The sequence below is a fragment of the Nelumbo lutea genome, chromosome 2 (assembly GCF_056320005.1).
Source record: "Nelumbo lutea isolate HS-2025 chromosome 2, American lotus-T2T, whole genome shotgun sequence".
Lineage (NCBI taxonomy): Eukaryota > Viridiplantae > Streptophyta > Magnoliopsida > Proteales > Nelumbonaceae > Nelumbo > Nelumbo lutea.
In genome coordinates, this window is record NC_142685.1 from 106,677,918 (window position 1) to 106,699,486 (window position 21,569).

The 21,569-nt window shown below is 38.8% G+C and overlaps 1 protein-coding gene across 2 annotated transcripts in view; it reads right to left on the reverse strand.

Annotated features, from left to right (window-relative positions):
* LOC148872553 (xanthine dehydrogenase 1-like) overlaps nt 1-21,569 on the reverse strand; it is a 109,894-nt gene that overhangs the window by 70,620 nt on the left and 17,705 nt on the right. For both annotated transcript variants that reach the window (XM_088973922.1, XM_088973923.1), the window contains exons 5-7: nt 17,540-17,782; nt 17,142-17,456; nt 3,754-3,993 (exon numbers count right to left, since the gene is read on the reverse strand). In XM_088973922.1, the coding sequence (XP_088830048.1) occupies nt 3,754-3,993; nt 17,142-17,456; nt 17,540-17,782 (798 nt within the window). The remainder of the gene's footprint in view (nt 1-3,753; nt 3,994-17,141; nt 17,457-17,539; nt 17,783-21,569) is intronic.

Consider the following 21,569-nt stretch of genomic DNA (forward strand, 5'->3'; position numbering starts at 1 on the left):
AGTGCTTTGGCCCCAGAATTGACAGCCTTGACCCACCCAGTTTGTTTGGTGGTGGTCAAGCCGAGTCGCTTTGCCTCCGCAAGCGAAATGAAGTTGTGGGTGGCCCCAATGTCCACCAAGGCTTGGGTCGGCCTCCCGCCGAGGGTGATGTCTACATAACTCAGCCCCTTGCGGGCTTTGGTGGGCCGCTTTGATGTGGCCTCTTTCTTGACCATGGCATTGATGAGTTGGAGGGTGCCTACTCTTGGCGCCGCTGTGGGTTTCTCCTCATCGCTCTCTTCACTATCGTTGAGTTTGGCGATGAGGGCAGTTATTTTCTTTCGGGTTGGACAGCCACTCGTCCAATACTTCCCGTTGCAAAGGTAACACGGCGCAGGAGGAGGTCTCCTGGTGGCTTGGTGGCCCTAGTAGCTTGGGCCTCCTTGTAGCTTCTTCCCTTGTTGGTAATTGTAGGGCTTGTTCGTCGGCACTGGCTTCTCCTTTGTAGGGGCTGATTGTGGGTCTCCCCCACTCAAACTCATGGTACCTGGGCTGGATGGTCTTCGCACATCTTCCTTAGGTGTTCTCAGATCAACAAGTTGTTCAGCTATGGCCATGGCGGTGGCGAGGTCCTCAACCCCACGTCGCTGGAGTTCGAGCTCAGCCCATGGCCTGAGACCGTCCATAAAATTGAACAGAAGATCCTTGTCTGACATGTCAGTGATCTCCAGCGTCAAGGCCGAAAACTCCTTGACATAGTCATGTAGTGATTCTTGATGTCTGAGATTCTTCATTCTTCGGCGCGCCAAGTACTCCACATTTTCTGGGTAGAACTGCCGCTTGATCTCACGCTTAAATCCAACCCAAGTGTCGATGGTACGAGTTCCACGTTCAATGTCTTGGCAACACCTACACCACCATAACATTGCGACATCAGTCAAATACATAGCAGCTGTACGTACCTGAGTTTGGTTGTCAATGATGCCAGTGGCAGAGAAATATTGCTCCAGTCGCCACAAGAAGTTGTCAAGCTCCCTAGCATCCCGAGCACCCGAGTAAGGTGTTGGCTCTCGAATCTTGATGTTCATGGAAGCTAGGGTGGAGGGAGTGCTTGGTGTGTTGGCCACTGCCCTCTTTAGGAGAGTCATCTCATCTCTCATCTCATCCAATTGCGCTTGGAATCTGTCTAGCAAGCCCTGTAGGCTGCTTTGGGAAGGCCCAGCTCCCGAATTCTGTATGGTGGTGTGCATGTCTCTGAAGGCGCCATTGAACCGTCCTTCTAGTTCCACCACTGCATTCTCAACCGTCTCTAGGTTGAGGTGGAGTTCATCAACCCGATCTCGGGTTTCTCCCACTGTCACCTCGCAACGTAGGAGGCGCATGTCCACGGTAGCTAGTTGGTCGACTGATTTGTCGTGCTTGCTAGCTTTGGTTGTACGCCCCTTTGGGGCTTGTGTCTTGGTAGGTTCGTCAAGTGGAGCTTCATCAGTGTCGTGGGCTTGAATCCGCCCATGTGGTGTGTCATCGGAAATGCCCTGATTGCTCTTCATTGGGTTGATGTAGGGACGAAGACAAGGTCCAGAGTGTTTGTAGGAGAACCTGGCTCTGATACCAACTGTCACGGGGGTAATCGTTGGGGCCCCGTGCGGCACTCGAAATGGGCGAGTAAGCCTACGACACAAAGCAAACACACACACAAAGGCAACAAGATGGCACACGAATTAGCAAAAGGCTATTTGTATTGCATTAATCAGTGGTAAGCACAAGCACACAGCACAGTGTCGAGGGGATCTCGTGCTTAACCATTACACGCTTATGAGCTCACTCGACTACCTACCTCCCTTCAAAGAGTACGTTAAGCTTTTGGGGCAATGACAATAGGAGACATCAAAATGATGGAAAAGCATACTAAGTAATTACAATAACGCCATTGGCGGTCCCCCTTACAAAGTACAAGCAAAGCCCACCCATGACACACATGTTGACACCATGAAGGCACGCGGTTGGCACTCGGATGGCTCACTGTATGTGCTTGATGGCGCGACGAAGGAGTCACCTGTGACACCGTGCCCCTATTAAAACCCAAGTTTCTTACCTATCTCTGGGTCTTTGGCCCATGTAGCAACACCATTACTTCAGATTTTAAGGAATCTCCAACACCTATGGGACCTGGATATATTGCCACAGTGATACCTTATGTGTCCCTAAATAATCTCCCAATTCCTGTCAAGCCTGGATTTCCTAACTCCCATCAAAATTCAGCTTCCTCTATTATTTACTAGTGGTTTCCGCTCCATGACAGCCTTACCATTCACAGAAGAACAATTTACCACTTATCTCCATGCTCTTGCTATATCATCCACCGAGAAACTTCTAAAGGCCTCCATAAGTTTTACCCAATGTGCAACCTTTACTTTTATATTGTGTACCATCTCCTTTATAGATTTGATCATTTCCTTATCCTTTCTTCTGTACTCCATATATCCTAAATAACTACTATTCTAGTTGCCATCCATATGATTCTACCTCTCTTTTTAGGCAATCTTAGGAAGCTTGGACTAAAAAAGCTAGCCACATCTTGAGGTGCATCCCACTTGTAACCAAAAATATAACAAAATCACATCCAAACACAGTTTAAAAAAGAACAAGAGATTAGCAAGTTGGGAATAATCTCATTGCTTGCTGTACAAAAAAAGCAAATATGAGGAGAAAGGCACTTGTCAGGCCTTCTCCTTTGGAGAACATCACAGTTGTTAATCTTGCCAAAGTCTACCTCCCAATGAAAGGCCTTAATCCTACAATAGGTCTACTACAAATTTCTTTCATTCAGAAGTCATCCTCCAAGCTATTTGGTCGAATTAATATGCTAAAGAAGGAAGCACAATAGAAGAACCTTGTTAGAGAGACTAACCAAATTCTACTGTCATTGGTGTGTGTGTGTGTGTCCAAGAATACAGTACCAAGTTTGGTCAAGAGGTCAAATTCACATTTCCTTTCTCTTAGACCGCTTCTAAACCCAAAATCCCAATCCAACCTAGAAAAAAAAAACAAAGAAAAAAGCAGACCAGAATTTAGAAAAGGAATCGTTCCTGTAAGTAGAAAGAGAATAAAGCAATGAGAATTGTTCCTTGAGAGGGGAGGGAATTAACCTAAAAAATATTTTCCCTAAAAAGAACTCTATTTACAAACCCACAATATACCTGACAAAGCTCATGAAAGAAGACAGCACCTTGTATAGATTTCCAGTGAGAATTTCAAGGAGAGTGAGAAGCCACCTTTATATCCTAACTTTGTCCACTATGAATACTCATAATAACTTTGTGCCATAATCTATCCCTTTTTAGTGGTAGGTACCACAACCTCTTACCAAGCAAAGTTACATTCCTAAGAATAAAATTTCTAATCCTCAAATTGCCTTGTTCCCTAGACATACAAACCAAGTCCCACTTCACCAAATGGTCCTTCTTCTCCCCCAATTCCTATAAGAAATCCCTCATGTACTTCTCTAGTTTCCATGCCAGTTGCCACATTTACCAGTATATGAAAGCTGAAAAGGAAATAGATTGGTAAGTTAGCCATCTATTTCTCAGGATGGGAAAGAAAGACTTTCTTTTGATAAGTTGGGAAAAAAGACATTTAAAATATATTAAACATTAAGTAGTTGCAGGGATAAGATAGCACAAAAGTAGGAGCTGGAAATTCCATGCCATATTTATCGGAAATATCACAAATAAATCCTGTACCACAATTTGGATACATCAAGACAAGTAGTACCTTGTACTTTCCAAGAAAGCTATGCCGTTGCCCAGTTATCATCATGTCTACATCTCTGTCTAATGTGATCTTTACAGGTCGATTTAGAAGATATGACGGCACAGAAGCTGCAGCAGCAATAAAGGCTGACCTTGTTTCCTTTCCTCCAAATCCACCACCTATTCGCTTTGTCTTGCAAACAACTTTTGACTGTGGAAGACCAAGAACATGAGACACATATTTCTGATGCTTTTGAGGGGCCTGCATGTAAAAAGATAAAAAACATGAAAAGAAAAGTTCAGGAAAGAACAGCAAATTCAAGGACAATTGAGATGGTATAGTTAAGAAACAGATGATCATGACTAATACGGTAATGATACCAGCATTAATAAACACGAAGGCTTCTATGAACATATTCAATCACCTGAACAGAAATCCCATGAATGCAAGGATTCATCACTCGTATCATCAGCAATAAGAGGAATTCATATGCAGAAAAATTAGCAAGCATGCAGTAAGAATTTAAATACTGCACATCACTGTACAAATGTGTTGAGCTTGTATGAGGCAAGGTCCTTTTTGGTCATTTCATGCCTTTTGTATTTGGGCACCCATATGAGGGCTTTCATGTAATTTCTGTCATAATATAAATTTCATGTTTGAGAGAGTGAACAAAAAACACTCTCCTCCATTCGTTACTTTCTCTTCTTCTCTTATCTTATCTTCTTTCTGCTCTCCCAACAAAATCCTAGATATTGCAACTTGGTATCAAAAAAAACAAGTTACTGGGAAAACCATCTTATGTTGATCTTTGCTCAAAGGATGAACTGCTGATGTCAGACCACCATCGGATGACATTAGCAGTCCATACAGGTGATGGCAGCAATCCCTAAAATTTATATGGTTCGATTTTTTCTGATTTTATATGAATTTTTGGTATATGTCTCATTTCTATTGGATGCCTCTATGATTTATTGTGGATTTTCCAAGTAGAAAATTGCAGAAATTCTAGATCTGGTTTAGGCTTGTTTCTCTTGTTTGATAGGTTCTTATTCTACAAAACCTGATTCTCTTAGGTCGTTTTATATCTTGGGAATGACGAGAAGTAATCCCGTATTTTGAACCCTAAAATATTTTTGAGAGCTTTTTATCCCTCTATTTTGTTGCCAGCTAGCTTTTTGGCCCCTATTTTGGCCTCCAACTAAGTTTGACCCACTTTTTGGGGTTGTTTGTGTTTCGGTTGGGTGTTGGGGTTCCCCTTGGCTATCAAGAAAGTTGTTAAAGTATGGAATCATCAAACGATGTATAGATGGGTTCCAATGTGTTTCTAGGAAATGTTAATGTTCCCAGTGGTGATAACCATTGTAAAACTTGATGGGACCAACTTTTTGGAATGGTCCCAATTGGCTAATCCTGCCACCATAGGGAGATAAGTTGGAATTCATTATAGGCAAGGATGTGAAGCCGAAAATTGATGATCCTAAGTTTGCAAAGTGGTAACTAGTAATGTTTTGGTTGGTCTATTCAATGCAACCTCACATTGATCGTAACAACATTTTCCTCTCAACTGCCAAAGATATTTGTGATAGGGTTGTCACCACTTACTCACAGATTAACAATATTGTTAAAGTATATCAACTTCGGACGGAAGTTTGTAGTATCCATTAGGGGGAAAGAACAATGACCATGTATTTCTCCTCTCTACATTCTCTTTGGAAGAGATAGACCACTTGAAGGCTCTAGAATGGAAGGATCCCGAATCTAGAGTTTTGATTTCACTAGGCAGCATATTCTTAATGTCGGTATTGTCTCTATAGCTGCTGCTTACTCTCTTGTGCAATGGGAAGAAAGTAGAAGGGCAGCAATGATACAGCCTCCTTCGACAAGACACCCCCTTTCAACTAATTCTACACATCTTAATTCTTCTTAATATAAAAGATTTTTATTAAAATAATCTTAAATGAAATCCTCCTTCCTCTTCTTCCCCCTCCCCTTCCTCCTCCTCCCTCCTCATCCCCATCCTCTTAAGGAGGATTATGCCACTTTGTATTCCGGAGGCTTACGCCTCTTACATTCTGAACTACGCCTCACACCTATAGGTAGTGGAATGCATCATGTCACACTTCTGTGTTTTAAAACATTGCTTATTACTAAGAAGACTGAAGATGTCATCTGTGAATACTGCAAGAAGCCAAGGAATACAAAGGAAAGATGTTGGAAACTCAATCCTCACTTGAAACTTGAAAAGTTTAAAACCGAAAAGAAAGGAAATGCTCATTTGGTTACAATTGGTAATGATCAATCTTCTGGTGTGTCCACCCCTCTCGTGACTCCTCCAATATGACGGATAAACTTTAGTGGTCTCCTATTTCACTTGGAAAAGAATGGGGCATCCTCCTCATCTAGTTCTAGTAATCCATCCAGTACATTAGCTAAAACAAGTGTTACACGTAATTGTCGACTCTGGGGCTAATGCCCATATGACTAGGTATGCCTTCATATTTTACTCCATATAAGTTGACCTCTAGGAAGGGTAAGATTACTATTGCGGATGGATCTCAGACTCCTATCTCAGGTCAAGGAGAAGTCAAACTTACCCACAACCTTTCCCTTGGATATGTTCTTCATATACCTCAATTACACAAAAACTTGTTTATTAGTTCTCTTACCAAGTCCAATTGCTCTATAGCATTTTCTCCTACACAATATGTTTTTCAAGATTTGAACACATGGAAGATGATTGGAACTAAGCATGAAGTCAATGAAATCTAACTTTTTTATCAATCTTTAAAATATGAATTGCTAAGCCAGGATGAGTTATTTTCCAATGAGAAATTGAGTCTTTGCAATTGTGGCACTGTCATCTTGGTCATATGTCCTTTAATTCTGTAAAATTTTTGTTTCCAAATTTGTTTTGTTTAGCATCTAACTTGGATCCTCAATGTGAAGTTTGGCATTTATCCAAACAATGTAAAACCACATATTTTGCAAGTAATTGAAGAAGCAACGTTACTTTTCATTTGATCCATGCTGATGTTTGGGGACAATATACCATTCCTTGCATGAGTAGGTATAAATACTTCATTCTTTTCATTGATGAATATACTCGGCATACATGGCTCATTGGCTCTACTTGATGAAAATTTGGGATGAAGTTCCTATGGTTGTTCAAAATTTCATGAATATGGTGGAAACATAATTTGAGATAAGAGATAAGATAATAAGATCTGACAATGCTAAAGAGTCTTCTTATGTTTCTTGAAGAACGGAGAATTATTCTCCAAAGCTAATGCATTCATACTCCAAACAACAAAGTGGGATTGCTCAGAGGAAGAGGTAGCCATGTGGTTTAAGTTTCACACCTAAGGTCACTACAATTGTAACCTTTTTCACCAATAGCTCTTAGAAAAGGCACTTCTCTAATGCTGCCACCCATAGGTCCCATACTAAAAACTTAACGTTTTAGGGTGCCACTATCCCCCAAATGGCTCAGCTAGGGAAGAGGGCTTCAAATCCTCCCACTATGGAGATGTAGAAGGATTTTACTGAGAACTTCCCATTTCAACACCTAAGAATGAAGCATTGCTAGGATACTTCCTACCTGTTGAATCTCCCAGTCATTGAAATCCCTTCTAAAGGATGGAACCCAATAGATAGCATTGTCCCTCATCACAAAGGTATCAGCTATCATTGCCTCTTTATTTTCTGCCAGATTAAATAGGGTGGGAAATAACAAATTAAGGGAATTCTCCCCAATCTAGGGATCCAACTAGAACCTAACCCCCCCCCCTCTCTCTCTCTCTCTCTCTCTCTCTCTTTAAGCCAAACCTTTTTTAAAAGAACAGTTTCAGTTAAAACTCAAATACTGAAATAACATGTGTAAAAATATCTAAAATACTAATAAGAGAAAAATAAATAAATAAGACAATAATAGAAAATTCAAAATAATTTGTTGTTTTTTAATTTTCACAATAATAATTTTTAAAATTAACTGCAGTAATATTATACTTAATTTTTAAATACACAAATTTCTAAAAATTAGTTTATTAAAATAAATTTATTTATTTACTGAGATTATCATTGAAAATTATTACTAAAATAATTATCATTAATTATTTATTTATCATTAGTGATAATTACAGAAATGATTATTAGAGAATGCTTATAGAAATAATTTTGAGTTAATAATTAATGAAAATTACTAATAATTACTTAAGATAAATGATAGTTATGATAAACATTTGTATAGAATTTGTTGAAAAATGCAGAATATTTCAATAAAATATAGAATTTTCTGAATATCATAGATATTTTGAAGAAAATTCATATACTTGAAAGAAAATACATGGTAATACACAAAATTGACAACAAATATGCATAACATGCAGTTATACGCTAATGACTATTAAATATATTATTTAAGTGATTCTTTTGCTTTTTTTTCCATACAGCTTTTTTGTTTACCTTAAGCTTTGTGTCATCATCGACAAGTTATTAAAACATTTTTTTGATAAATGAAAGATGATTTTATTAATTAGATGAAAAAGGTGTACCGACATCCTAGGAGAAGGCACGAGACGTTACCTCCCCTTAGGAAAAAGAATATAAACACATTCCTAACAGAAATACACTTATAGAGTAGACCAGAACAAACCACCCCTCAAAGCCTCTTGTTTAGCCAAGGAATCAGCCATAGCATTTGCTGATCTGCTAACCCACTGAAAGCTTACAGTCATGTTTCTTGTCAGCCACTAAACTTTTTTGAGAAGGTCCCTATAACCCCAAAAAACAGTGTCTGGATCTGACAACCAACCTACTACCACCTTAGAGTCCCCCTCAACTATAAAGTGTTCCACTCCAAGTTGGTTTGCAACTTGTATTCCTTGTACTGTAGCAAATATCTCATCCCTTGTAGAGTCACCAACACCCAATGATCCAGAGTATAGGGATAATATGTTGCTATCATTATTTCTCAAAACCCCTCCTATGCCTGAAGGCCCTGGATTACCTTGACTACTCCCGTCAAAGTTCAGTTTAACCCTTCCTTCCGGAGGAGGTTTCCATTCAGCGTAGTGAGAGAGTGGCTCCTAAAGCTGAATGCCCAACACAATCTTATCCTCTAGACTCAAGTAATCCCAAACTCCCCAGTACTTCTATTATTGATTCTAACCAAGATCTTATTTCTATCCAAAAGGGAAAGAGAACATGGACCAAGTATCCCATTACTCATTATGTGTCATATGATGCTCTCTCACTCTTTTATTGTGTCTATATTCCTGCCATTTCCTCTATTTCTATTCCTTGCAGTGTAATAGAAACAATGTAGTCTCCTCATTGGAAGGAAGCTATTAACCAAGAAATGGAGGCCTTGGTAAAGAACCAAACCTGGGAGAATGTGCCTTGTCCCAAGGATAAGGTTCCTATTGGGTATAAATTGGTATACACTATTAAACTCAAGGCCAATAGTTCAATTGAGAGGTATAAGGCTCAGCTTGTAGCCAAGGGATATACCCAAACCTATGGCATTGGCCATCTGGAAACCTTTGCTCTAGCTGCTAAGATGAATTCTACTCGTGCGATTTTGTCTCTTGCTGCCCACTTTTCTTGGCCTTTATATCATATGGATATGAAGAATGTCTTTCTTAATGGAGATTTGCCAAATAATAAATAAATAAATAAAGTGTATATGGACTTACCTCCTGGAGTAAGCTTTCCTAACAATGAAGGGAAAGTTTGTTGTCCGAAGAAGTCTTTTTATGGGCCAAACTAGTCTCCTAGAGCCTGTTTGATAGGTTTAGAACTGTTGTTTTTAAGATTAAATTCTCTCAGTCTCGGGTTGATCGCACCTTGTTCATAAGGAAATTTGATGGTCGGTTGTCTATATTGACAGTATATGCTGATGGCATTTATGTGACTAGGGATGACATCATAAGAATCTCAATTAAAATCCTTCCTGCTTTTGAATTTGAGATTAAGGATCTCAGTGATCTCACATACTTTCTTGGAATTGAGGTTGCAAGATCCAAGAAGGGAATCTTCATCTCTCAAAAAAAAATATGTTCTTGATTTGCTTCATGAAGTTAGGAAATTGGGATGCAAGCCTGCAAAAACTCCAATTGATCCCAACCACAAGTTGAGTCATGAGTGCCACTGAAGGGGATGTTCTTCTGGACAAAGGGGTTGTTTTAGAGAGTGGTTGGTCGCCTTCTTTATCTCTGTTTAACTAAACCTGATATATCATATGCAGTTGGAGTTGTTAGCCAATATATGCATGAGCCTAAAACCTCTCATATGCAAGCTATAGTAGGATCCTGGCCTATTTGAAGGGATACCATGGTAAAAATGTTGTACTCCAACCACAGATATCTAAAATTTGAGACCTACACGGATAAAGACTGGGTAGGATTTGTTGATGATAGAAAATCGATTAGGTTATTGTGTCTTAGTTGAAGGCAACATGGTTTCATGGAGAAGCAAGAAACAATCATTTGTTGCTCAATTTAATGCAAAGATACAATACAAAGCAATGAGACTCTATTGTGACAACCAAGCACCCATAAACCAAGGTCCAAACTACTGAAAACAGTAAGTTTATCGATAAGACAACTTAAGAGACATGTTACGATACACCTTGGATATGCATGGATACAGACAAAAAAAATAAGATATGCATGGAATCATTATAGATACATCAATAAATCATAAAAATACATCAATAACATTAAATATAAGTCCTAAATGAGCCAATATATACATAAAAGTCACATCCTTTGTGATTTTTATGAAAAACATATATCATAATCAACATATGAGAACACAAGGGTATTCCCTAATAAGGTTATAACTACAAAATACAAGCCTAATAATTATACAGTAAAACATTTTCTGTAATTTTAACAATTGTTTACTTCTTATACAAACAATTATTTTATTTTTTATTCCAAAAAATTCTAACAAAAATTAAAAAAATTAAAATGTAAAAAAACTAACTCTATGGATGTGATAAATCATCCATAGAATTTTACACGGTAAACATTATGGTTAGACCACACCAAAAATTAGAAATATAAATCAATATTTTTATTCTAAAAATTGCAAAGAATTAAAAATAAATATTTCACATGAAAAATCAATAGATATATGAATTAAAAATTAGAAAACAAATAAATAATTTCTATTCTAAAATTATAAAAATATTTAAAAAATATTTCACAAAAAAATAAATACCTTTTTCATACTAAAAATGAAAAAATAAATAAATAAATGCTTGTTCCAAAAATTACAAAAAATAAAAAAGAATATTTTACAAGAAATTTCAATAGATCTATGGATATGGTAGATCATCCATAGATCTATGACACAATTATTCTTCATGATCATCTTACACCAAAATATAAAATTTTCTTTTCTTTGTTATTTTATATTTTTCTGCATTTTCTTCAAAAAATTACATAAATCTATTTGAAACACAAAACATTATAGGATTTTCAACACAAGGAGAATATATCAATGTACATAGAAGCATTTCCAGGCATCAAAACAAAAAACACAATATTATGGCATATTATCAAATAAATTGAAAAAAAAAAATACCTATTTTTGTAATTTTTGAAAAATGTTGAAAAAACTTCAAAAATCATAAGTTCTACAGATTGTTTTGGGGGGTTTTATAAAGATCTTGCAACCCATGAATGTGCAGGGATGATTAGGCGAGTTTGGGAGGAAAAAAAGGCTTTTGAAGTTCAAGCCTTTTTTCTCAAAGATTTTTAATTTGTTTTTCGCCTATGAGAAAGTCATATTGTATTGGCCAACTTACCCCAATTCGGGCATGATACACCCCAATATGGCATTAATACACCCCACTACGGTCTCAATACGCCTTGATACAGTCACAATATGGAGCCAACACGACAAAAAGACATGACACAGAGGATTTTGCAGTGTTGTTTGCATTGTTTTAAAAGCACAAGGCACAAAAAAAACGCAGGGGTCGATTTGTACCTGAGGCACAAGGTGCAAGGTGAGGCACATGCCTTTTTAAGCAAGGTGCAAAAATTAAAAAAAAAACTAAAAAATCAAGAAAAATGTCAAAAAATCAAAAAATGCCAATAACCTATTACAAAAAATTAAAATACATAAATATAACATGTAAAGCATATTTAAAAGAGATTTAAGAATAAAATCACATATATAAAACATTTTCAAGCATATAAAAACCACTATCTCTTTTTTTCTAAATTGCACTACTTCAGGTAGATAATGTGATGTTACATTCCTAATTCTACGAGCTGCCTTTGTGCCACACCCCTCGAGGCAAGCCCAAACAAGTCCATGTTAGGTCTTAAATTCTTAATTCTCACACAAAAAAAAATAATGATTTTATAGTTTTAATTGCTTTTTAAGAAGATATTTTATTAGGATGAATGAATGAACAATACTACCAAATAGGGGGTTCTCAAAGGCGAAGTGCCTGGCCTGAGGCGCAAGGCACACCAAGCGCACACCTAGGCACACCAAGTGTGCACCTTCTGAAAGGGCTACACCTAGGACCTGGGTGAGGCGCCTACCCTAAAATGCACCTCACCTGTGCGCCTAAGCACGCCTTTTAAATCACTGGTTTCCTGTGCCAAGCCCTTAAATAAATGATATGTACCGGCCAATATGGCTGATACATTGCGAAAGTTTGAACCATTCCATAAGCATTGTCCACAATCCTATTCAACATGATCATACAAAACATATTGAAGTGGATAGACAATTTACTAGAGAGAGGAGAGCTAGTGGTGAGATTTGCCTACCTTTTGTAAGGTCAGAAGACCAACTTGCTAACTGTCTCACTAAAGGCCTTCATCATCCAAAGTTTGCTAAGAACCTAGACAAGTTCGGCATGATTAACATATATGCTCAACTTGAGGAGGATTGTTAAGATTGTATGAGGTAAGGTCCTTTTTGGTAACTTCCTTTTGTATTTGGGTTCCCATATGAGAGATTTTATGTAATTTCTCTCTCAAAATATAAACTTCATATTTGAGAGTGAATAAAAAACACTCTACCCTCCAATCATTATTTTCTCTTCTCCCCTCTCTTCTCTTCTTCTTTTTGCTCTCTTAACAAAACCCTATATATTGCTACTAAATGTTAGGGGTTCTCATGGTTCGGTTAATCGAACTGTGGGCCTATTTTTGAAACTGAACTAGGATTACCAATTATTGGAAAACCAACAACTAAACCAAACTGAAGCCGATCGATTAACCATTGATTCGGTTCACTAGTTTTTTGTATTTTTATATTAGATGTAAATCAGTCCTCTAATATCATATTTAAAAACAGTGATTAACATAACAGATCACTATTCATCACCCTCGCACCACACTGTTCATTACCTCTCTCATCCATTTGGTATCAGAGCCATGATCCTAACCCCTTTGTTCAAATCCAGAACTGTTCTTCTCCATTCTTTCTAGTCTGATTCCTTACTTGCTTCCCCCCACTTCACCATCACCTGTTGATACCTTGCCGGAACCTCTAGTTGCTATTGGCAACCAAGAACCTTCGGCTAGAACCCAAAGACTGTAACTTCTTCGGAGATATAACTGGGCTAGAACCCCAATCGGACAGCATAGACACCTGCCAGTTTTACCAAGGCTAGAACCCTTGAGCCAAGGTCGAAGTCGAATTGAAGGCCAAAGAGAGTGAAGGTCGTGAAAGTTGACTGACCGTATTTGGTAAAATAAAAGGATAAGATGAAATTATTTAGGTCCCCCTCTAGTACTCAAAAGAATCTGGTGAGCCTAGCAATAGCACCTCCCTAAGTCCATGTCTATAAAAAATACGGAAGCAATGAACTATGATAATGAAGGGATGAGAGATCCATCGTATGGACGCCCGAATCTTGAGGAATAGAATGGGTGAATTTCAAGAAGTTCTCCCATTCCCACTGGGAATCGCATTCCCTATTTTAGAAAAATCATATTTTTCAAGGATCATTCTTGAACGATGAATTGAACCGGATCTGAACAAAACAGTAGGAGAGGGATATACCTGATACGGAGAAACAGTATCTCCCAATGGAGGTGTTCATGCCCAAGGAACCAAAAACTGCTCTCACTGAAAATGGCGCAGTGCAGGATGGAGCAGAATCAGTAGTGTTCTTCCAAACAACCAGATCCTTCGCAAAAATCAGCAGGATGGCACGTGAGCACAGCTTCCAATCAGTCATTTCACAAAGAACTGATATCATGATCCAATCTTGATCACTCCTATTGAGAATAGGAGATCGAACTGGCAGATATGGCGGCGGCAGGAAGGAGGCGGCAAAAAAGAATTTTCGCAGAGGTGCTGAATTCTTTCTTCTGTGATTTCAGCTCTGAAGAGAATGTGAAATTCTATTAATCTCTAAAGGCTGCCGCCCCCTTCCTCCTTTTATAACCCTAAAGGGATCATCTCCTAATCCTATTAGGAGTTGCTGATCCAAATCATATTTGGATCAGAATTCCCTTTAAGTGATAAAGGTAAACCCTTATCTTATCTACAGATTAGATCAGCCATCTCCTAATCTCATTAAGAGGTTTCTAAATCCGCTAATCCAATCTCAGATTTCGCCCCTCATTTAACTGATCAAATCAGCCCAATTCGAAATGGGCTTTAGGCCCAATAAAGGTATGTGCTCACTTAGCCTTCCAAACTGCTGCCAAGTTGGGCTTCCTTGTATGGCGTGGGACCCAAACATTGATCTACACATCAGCCACATGGGTTCAGCCCAGCCTTAGTTACAAGGCCTGCCCGAATACACTGTTATGGACAGTGCACCCCCTGAAGCCCATCACATAGACTCCTAATGGGCCCAACACTTACCCTAAGTGGTCCTTGGGCCAAACCACCTTGTAACACCCAGGGACTGTGGGCAGATGCAAGATTAGCCCATCAGGTATTACCCTCAATGGTCTTACACTTAACCTCTCAGCCCATAATGATCAAACACTACCCGACAAGAGAGGGCCTCTCCCTCGGCTGCAAGGAACAGTGCTACACTCTCTGCTCACATGGATCCTGGGAATTAAAACATTTTGCAAACATTTAGAAACAGTAAAAAAAAAAAATATATATATATATATATATAAATATATTTTGCAAAACAAAATTTCAACGATTGAAATCAACTGCCGACAGTTTGGTTTCCATCAGAGAGTGTGCATCCCCGATCATTACCTTTGTCCAACAAAGGGGCTGATCCTGTCACTATGATCACCCACTCAGATGAATTCTCGGATTGTCCCAACATACCCAGATTTTGACCCCCACTAAAGATCTCACCGATTGGCATATCAAAGACAGCCCAATCCGACACCTAGTGCAGTATCATAATCGAGTCTTGGGGTCAGGTGTAACTTTCCAGTTTTGCCCATCAATCTCCAAAGTCCAGGGCAATACTGGGAATCTGGTCCGGTTCAAAGATTCAACTAATCCTACACTACATGCGCCTTGGGTCTCACCCTAGCGGCTGAGACAGGCGACCTCAACATTTGGCAGCACACCAATGTCAGCCTTGTCAAGATAAATCTCCCCAGACTTATCCAACGGCTGTGAACATTCTAAACTAACACGAGTCTTATAAGTGTTGAGTTTAAGGGTATTACACAGAAACACACCACAGGAACACAAATCAAATATGTACTTTATTCATTTACAATAAATGTCATAATGTACATTATTCTGATTGGAGCTAAGGGCATACAACTGTCTAACAGATAATATAGAAAAATCTTTGCATAACTGGACCATCCCAAAAATTGCACCCTCAGAAATATACAAGAAAGGTATATTTAGTCTAAAAACAAATCTAAATGTTAGAACAGGGTTACACTTTGGTTTAATACAAGTCGCATTAAACCATTAACTAGAACAGGGTTATAGACAACAGCCTTAACTTGCTTAACCGACTCAGGACATAATAAATTCAGTTTTCTATTTAGAATAGAGAGGGGAAGAAATTTCATTTGGTTAATTATGGTAAGGTCATGTATACCAAAGAAATGTTGAGGTTTGGAGTTAAGTGAGAATTTACAACAAAGCATTATTAGGAAAACGGTTTGAGCTTTGGATTAAGGAGAGAGAAGAAAGGTGATTCTTGGTAAATATAGGGAGGCAGATAGATTTGAGTGGGATCCTAGGGAGGTGTCAATCTTACAAGGTTTTCAGTGGAGGTGCACCAAGTATCAGATTTTGAGAAGATGAGTGGTTGAAGTTGGAAAGCTTCATGATCTTTGTCCAAGGCTATATAAACTTAGTCCACATGATATTTAGAATTTTGGATTAATCAATCCTATGAGTTGAATGGAGAGCATTCAATATAGTGTCCAAAGTTTAAGTAACCTTTACTAGATAAGGAAGTGGAAAAGGGTTTCATGCGGCTGACCAGGTTATAGAGAAGGTAAAAGTTTCTAGTTAAGCAGGAGATGAGCTTTGGTGGAAGGAATGTAAAAAAAATGGCAGATTACAGTTAAATCCCTTGGATGCTACTAAAAATTAGATAGAGCCTTACAGTATTAAGGCTATGTGGGGTAACTTTATCCCTCCAAGGATAGAGGCTTTTGCTTGGATAGTTGTGAGGGACAGTATTTTGAGACAGCAAATAATTTAAAGAAAAGAGGAATTGGCATGAACAGTATTTGCTATATGTGCCTTAAAGAAGAGGAGAATGTAAGACATCTTTTTTCTTTCTTGCAAGGTGACAGATTTTGCATGAAGGTTTTAGTCATCTCTTTTCAAATTGAGGTGTTTTCAGCCTAACACTCTGGAAGAGATTTTCGCAAATGGCCAAAAATCCCAGGCAGTATGAATTATGAAATCCAAAATCTTTTGGAGCTGCTTTCCTTTTGCATTTTATTGGGGAATTTGGAAGGAGAGATAGGAGATTGTTTAAAAAAGAAATATTGTAGAAATGAAAGAATTGTGGCTAATATTGGTAAAACGATTAATGATTGGGAGCTTTTTCTTTTTTTTTTTTTTTTTGGTAATGGGCTACACAATAGGGGTAGCCCTCCCCCAAACCCCTAGACCCCCCCAACCTGGGTGAAGGCAGGCTAGCTGGCACCTTTGATTATAGATTGGACGTTCGTTCTTCCAGATTTTCATCAGATATATAGACCAGAGTTTGGAGACCACTAAACTTCAAATGTTGCACCTTTGTGTATATAAAACCAAGTTGTATCAAGATGTTGCCTTAACACCTTTCTCTCAAATGTACTAGCCATTTTTATTTTCTATTAATAAATATTTTGTTTTACTATGCAAAAAATAAAACAGGAATAAACCACTGACAGGATATCTCAAGATTTATGCAAACAAATCCTGTGCATTGGAAAAACTATGAGAACAACTACATGTGAATTTTGAAGTTGTTACCCTACTTGTGTTGATGAAATCATATGAACTTCATTGCCACCATCCATAGTCCAAATAAGAGTACTTTGTGTCTCAAAGTAGAAGTGCTCCTGACCTCCTACTTGAACCTCTCCCTCTATAATATTGTAACAAGAACCTGACTGGAAACAAGCTTCCACATCCCCTTTTTCTAAGTTTTTCTCACAATTAGGATGGAAACTATTAGCTTTGAGGGCATCCTTTATGGATAAAATTGCAGGGAGTTCTTCATACTGGATGTGGACATTTCTTGCAGCTAATTTCGCAGTTTCATGTGTATCGGCCACAACCACCCCTATAGCCTGCACAAAACAAACAAAAGCTTCTACTGAAATAACTAAAGCAACAGTAAGAATCACATAGCTACTATATGGAAATCCCATACCTGACCTACACAAGTTACAAACTCTGAAGCAAAAAGTTCTTCATCATCAATAACTGCTCCAATATTATTACCACCAGGTACATCTTTAGAAAGAAACAAACCTTCAAATCCAGGTAAAGATTTAGTCCCTGAATCATCTATAGAGAGTATACGAGCATGAGGCTTACTACTCAAAACCAACGCAGCATATAAACCATTTGGAGGCAAGGGCAAGTCAGCAACATATTCCGCCTCCCCTGTAACCTGAACAGTATGACACAAACAGACAATCAGGTCACTCCTCTTTCTAGGCTAGAAGCAACAAGTAATAATATACTCATTTCCAACCAATTTAACTTTTACAAAGGCATAATCATTAAGCTAGATACAAGAGAAGTCAACTGATAATGGATAGATGAATACATTTCTTTTCACCATCTTTCTTTTTTGAACAGGTGACCAACAACAATAATATATTAGAGAAAATTGAAAAATGAAAAGAGTACACAAATATATCTCATCAAATCTCTTAGAATTCTACTATAGAGATTCCTTGTCAGCTTTGGAATCCCTTCCCCATGGAACAATGAAGCTGAAGTTTGATATTGTTGTGGGAAAACAGTGGCACTCTACCATTGCAGGTTACTCTGAAGCCACATGGAGGAGGTTCTTGAGAGTTACTCTTTGAACCAGTGGAACTGTGGAAGTAATATTTTATATGAGAAAAGCTGTCACTTCCAAGTGAATTACATCTAATGTATGCCCCAGATCATTCCCTATTAGAGGTAGAGGGGGATTGCCATGTGGCAGTGGTATTGTACCACAGAATCTAAATCATTAGAGGCCACAGGTAATATCTTGTCCAACTGGATTGGGAGATCAGCCAATGAGCTAGGCAATTCTTTGACTAGAAGTGGAGTAGGAAGGAGTTGTATAAGGGTTCAGCCCTGCCTTAATAAAGGCAACTTTCAGTCCATATGGGATGTACATGTGTGAGGAGGCTTCTTTGGCACAACATAGGGGTTTTGGGGTGGCTTCTTTCCTATTCTTGTTCCATTACATTTTTTCACTTTTAAGTAATAAATTCTTTCTTGATCTTAGTTCAAAGTTTTAGTGATGAGAAAGAAGAAGAAGAAGAAGAAGAAGAAGAAGAAGAAGAAGAAGGGATGTGTCGAGAATGCTTGGTGTGTTACTGTTCACACCAAGAGACTTTTCATTTAACCTCCTGAGCAAAATTACAAAGGGGCCCTTGAATAGGCACCCAAATACATACATAAAAGGACAAATGCCCTTACACTTTCAACAGTAAGGAGAAGAAGAAGAGAATCTCAAATAAGACAATCAGCCAACACTTTCAACAGTAAGGACAAATGCCCTTACACTTTGATTGGGTGACACCTTTAATAAGACAATCAGCCAACTAATCCTCAGACCTCACTGTAAAATCCCTATACGATTCTAGGTTAAAGTAGAGAAGAAGAAGAGAAAGAAGAAGAAGGAGAAGATGAGTTCGGCCAGATTAGGAAAAATCAGTCCACCTCTAGCTGACCCACTTGTATTTATCTCAAATAATATGGTTACAAAAAAGACCATATTGTCTCTCATAAGTGATGGGACACATAACTTAAACTTAAATAAAATAAACCTTTCACTCTCAAATAGATAAACCCAAATGACCAAAGTACCCCTGAATTGTGTATTCTGACACCCCCTCAAGCTGGAGAGTATATCTCATATAGTCCCAACTTGCCACAAATATAATCTACTCTGCCCCGAGACAATCCCTTTATAAAGAGATCTGCCCACTGATTTCCTGAGCTCACATGAGATGTGGTTATCACTCCACTTATCACTTTCTCTCTCACAAAGTGACAATCGACCTCAATATGCTTCGTTCTCTCATGGAAGACTGGGTTGGAAGAGATGTGAACAGCAGCCTAGTTATCACAATATAGCCTCATTGGTTTGTCAACCGAGAACCCCATCTCTTGTAGCAAGTTCTTCAACCATACTAGTTCACATGTGGTATGAGCCATAGCTCTGTACTCAGCTTCTGCACTACTCCTTGCCACCACTGTTTGTTTCTTGCTCTTCCAAGTTACAAGATTGCCACTAAGGAAGGTACAATACCCTATGATTGATCTCCTGTCAGATATAGAACCAGCCCAATCAGCATCTGTATACCCTACTATGTCAAAGGTCCCTCCACTTCGGTATACCAAACCACGACCTAGAGCACCTTTCAGGTACCTAACAATCCTTAGAACTGCTTCCCAATGAGGAATCCGAGGATGTTGCATAAACCGACTCACCATACTCACAGCAAACGATATATCTGGTCGGGTAATAGTTAGATAATTCAACTTTCCCACCAACCTCTTGTATCTTCCAGGATCATCAAACTCTTCACCTGCATCAACACTCAACTTGACATTAAGTTCCATAGGAGTCTCTACAGGTTTAGCACCTAACAATCCTATTTCTTTAAGTAGGTCAAGAACATATTTTCTTTGACATAAGTTAATTCCACGCCTTGACTTTGCAACTTCTATTCCCAAGAAGTACTTCAGCTTACCCAAATCTTTCATATTCAAGTAGTCTTGTAGGAATTTCTTCAACCTGTCAATCTCGTTACTGTCACTCCCAGTTATGACAATATCATCCACATACACCACTAGCAAGATTTTCCCATCTCTTGAATCATGGTTGAACACCGAATGGTCTACCTGACACTGTTTCATCCCAAAGTCTTTCACTACTTCACTGAACCTGCCAAACCAAGCACGTGGAGATTGTTTCAGTCCATAAGTTGCCTTTTTGAGTCTACAAACCTGACCATCCTCCCCTTGAGCAACAAACCCTAGGGGTTGCTCCATATACACTTCTTCAATGAGATCACCATGTAGGAAAGCATTTTTCATGTCAAGTTGCAAAAAAGGCCAATCATACATAACAGCTAATGAAATCAACACCCGAACTGAACCAATTTTGTCCGTAGGAGAAAATGTCTCCATATAGTCCACACCATACAGCTGAGAATAGCCCTTGGCCACTAACCTGGCCTTCAATCACTCCACACTGCCATCTGGAAGATACTTCACTGTGTAGACCCACTTACACTCAACAACATGCTTACCAGGACGAAGAGCAATGAGTTCCCACGTGTGATTGTGTTGTAGAGCAGAGAGTTACTCTTCCATGGCTTGCCGCCACCCTGGGGAGGTAAGGGCTTCCTAGACAGTCTTGGGAATGGAAACAGATGATAGCAATGATATAAAGTTGCGATGAGAAGCAGAAAGGTGAGCAGCAAAAACATAGTGTGAAATAGGATGAGAGATACAAGTGCATTTACCCTTCCGCAGGGCAATAGGAAGATCAAGATCTAGGGAGAAGAAGCAATGACAGGATGTGTCGACGAGGCTGAATTGGAGGAGGGACCGGTACTCTTCTGTGAGTATACACTTGTGTGATTGGTGGCCTCTCAGTAGTAACTGGCATGGGAAGTGAATCTACAATTGGAATGAGAGCCACAGGAATGGGATCCGCAACAGGGACGAGAAGAGGAACTACGGAGGAAAGAGAAGAAACCATAGAATCTGAGAAAAAATGAACTGATTCAAAGAAAGTGACATCGGAGCACACAAACGACTTATGGAATTTACGGTTATAGCACTTATACCCTTTCTGAGTCCTCGAGTAGCCAAGGAAGATACACTTAGTAGCTCGTGCATCTAACTTGTCTAAACCAGGCCCCAAGTTTTGAACGAAACAAACACATCCAAAGACTCTTGGGGTGAGAGGGAACAGAGACAAGGTGGGAAACAACACCGAGAAGGGGGATTGACTTCCAAAGATGGACATGGGCATCCGATTGATGAGAAAATAGGATGTGAGGACGGCATCACTCCAAAAATGTTTTGGAACATTCATATTAAGCATCAAGGACCGAGCAGTTTCAAGGAGATGTTGATTTTTCCGTTTAGCTACACCGTTCTGTTGAGGGGTGTAGGCACAAGAAGTTTGATGAATTATCCCATGGTGCTCTAAGTAT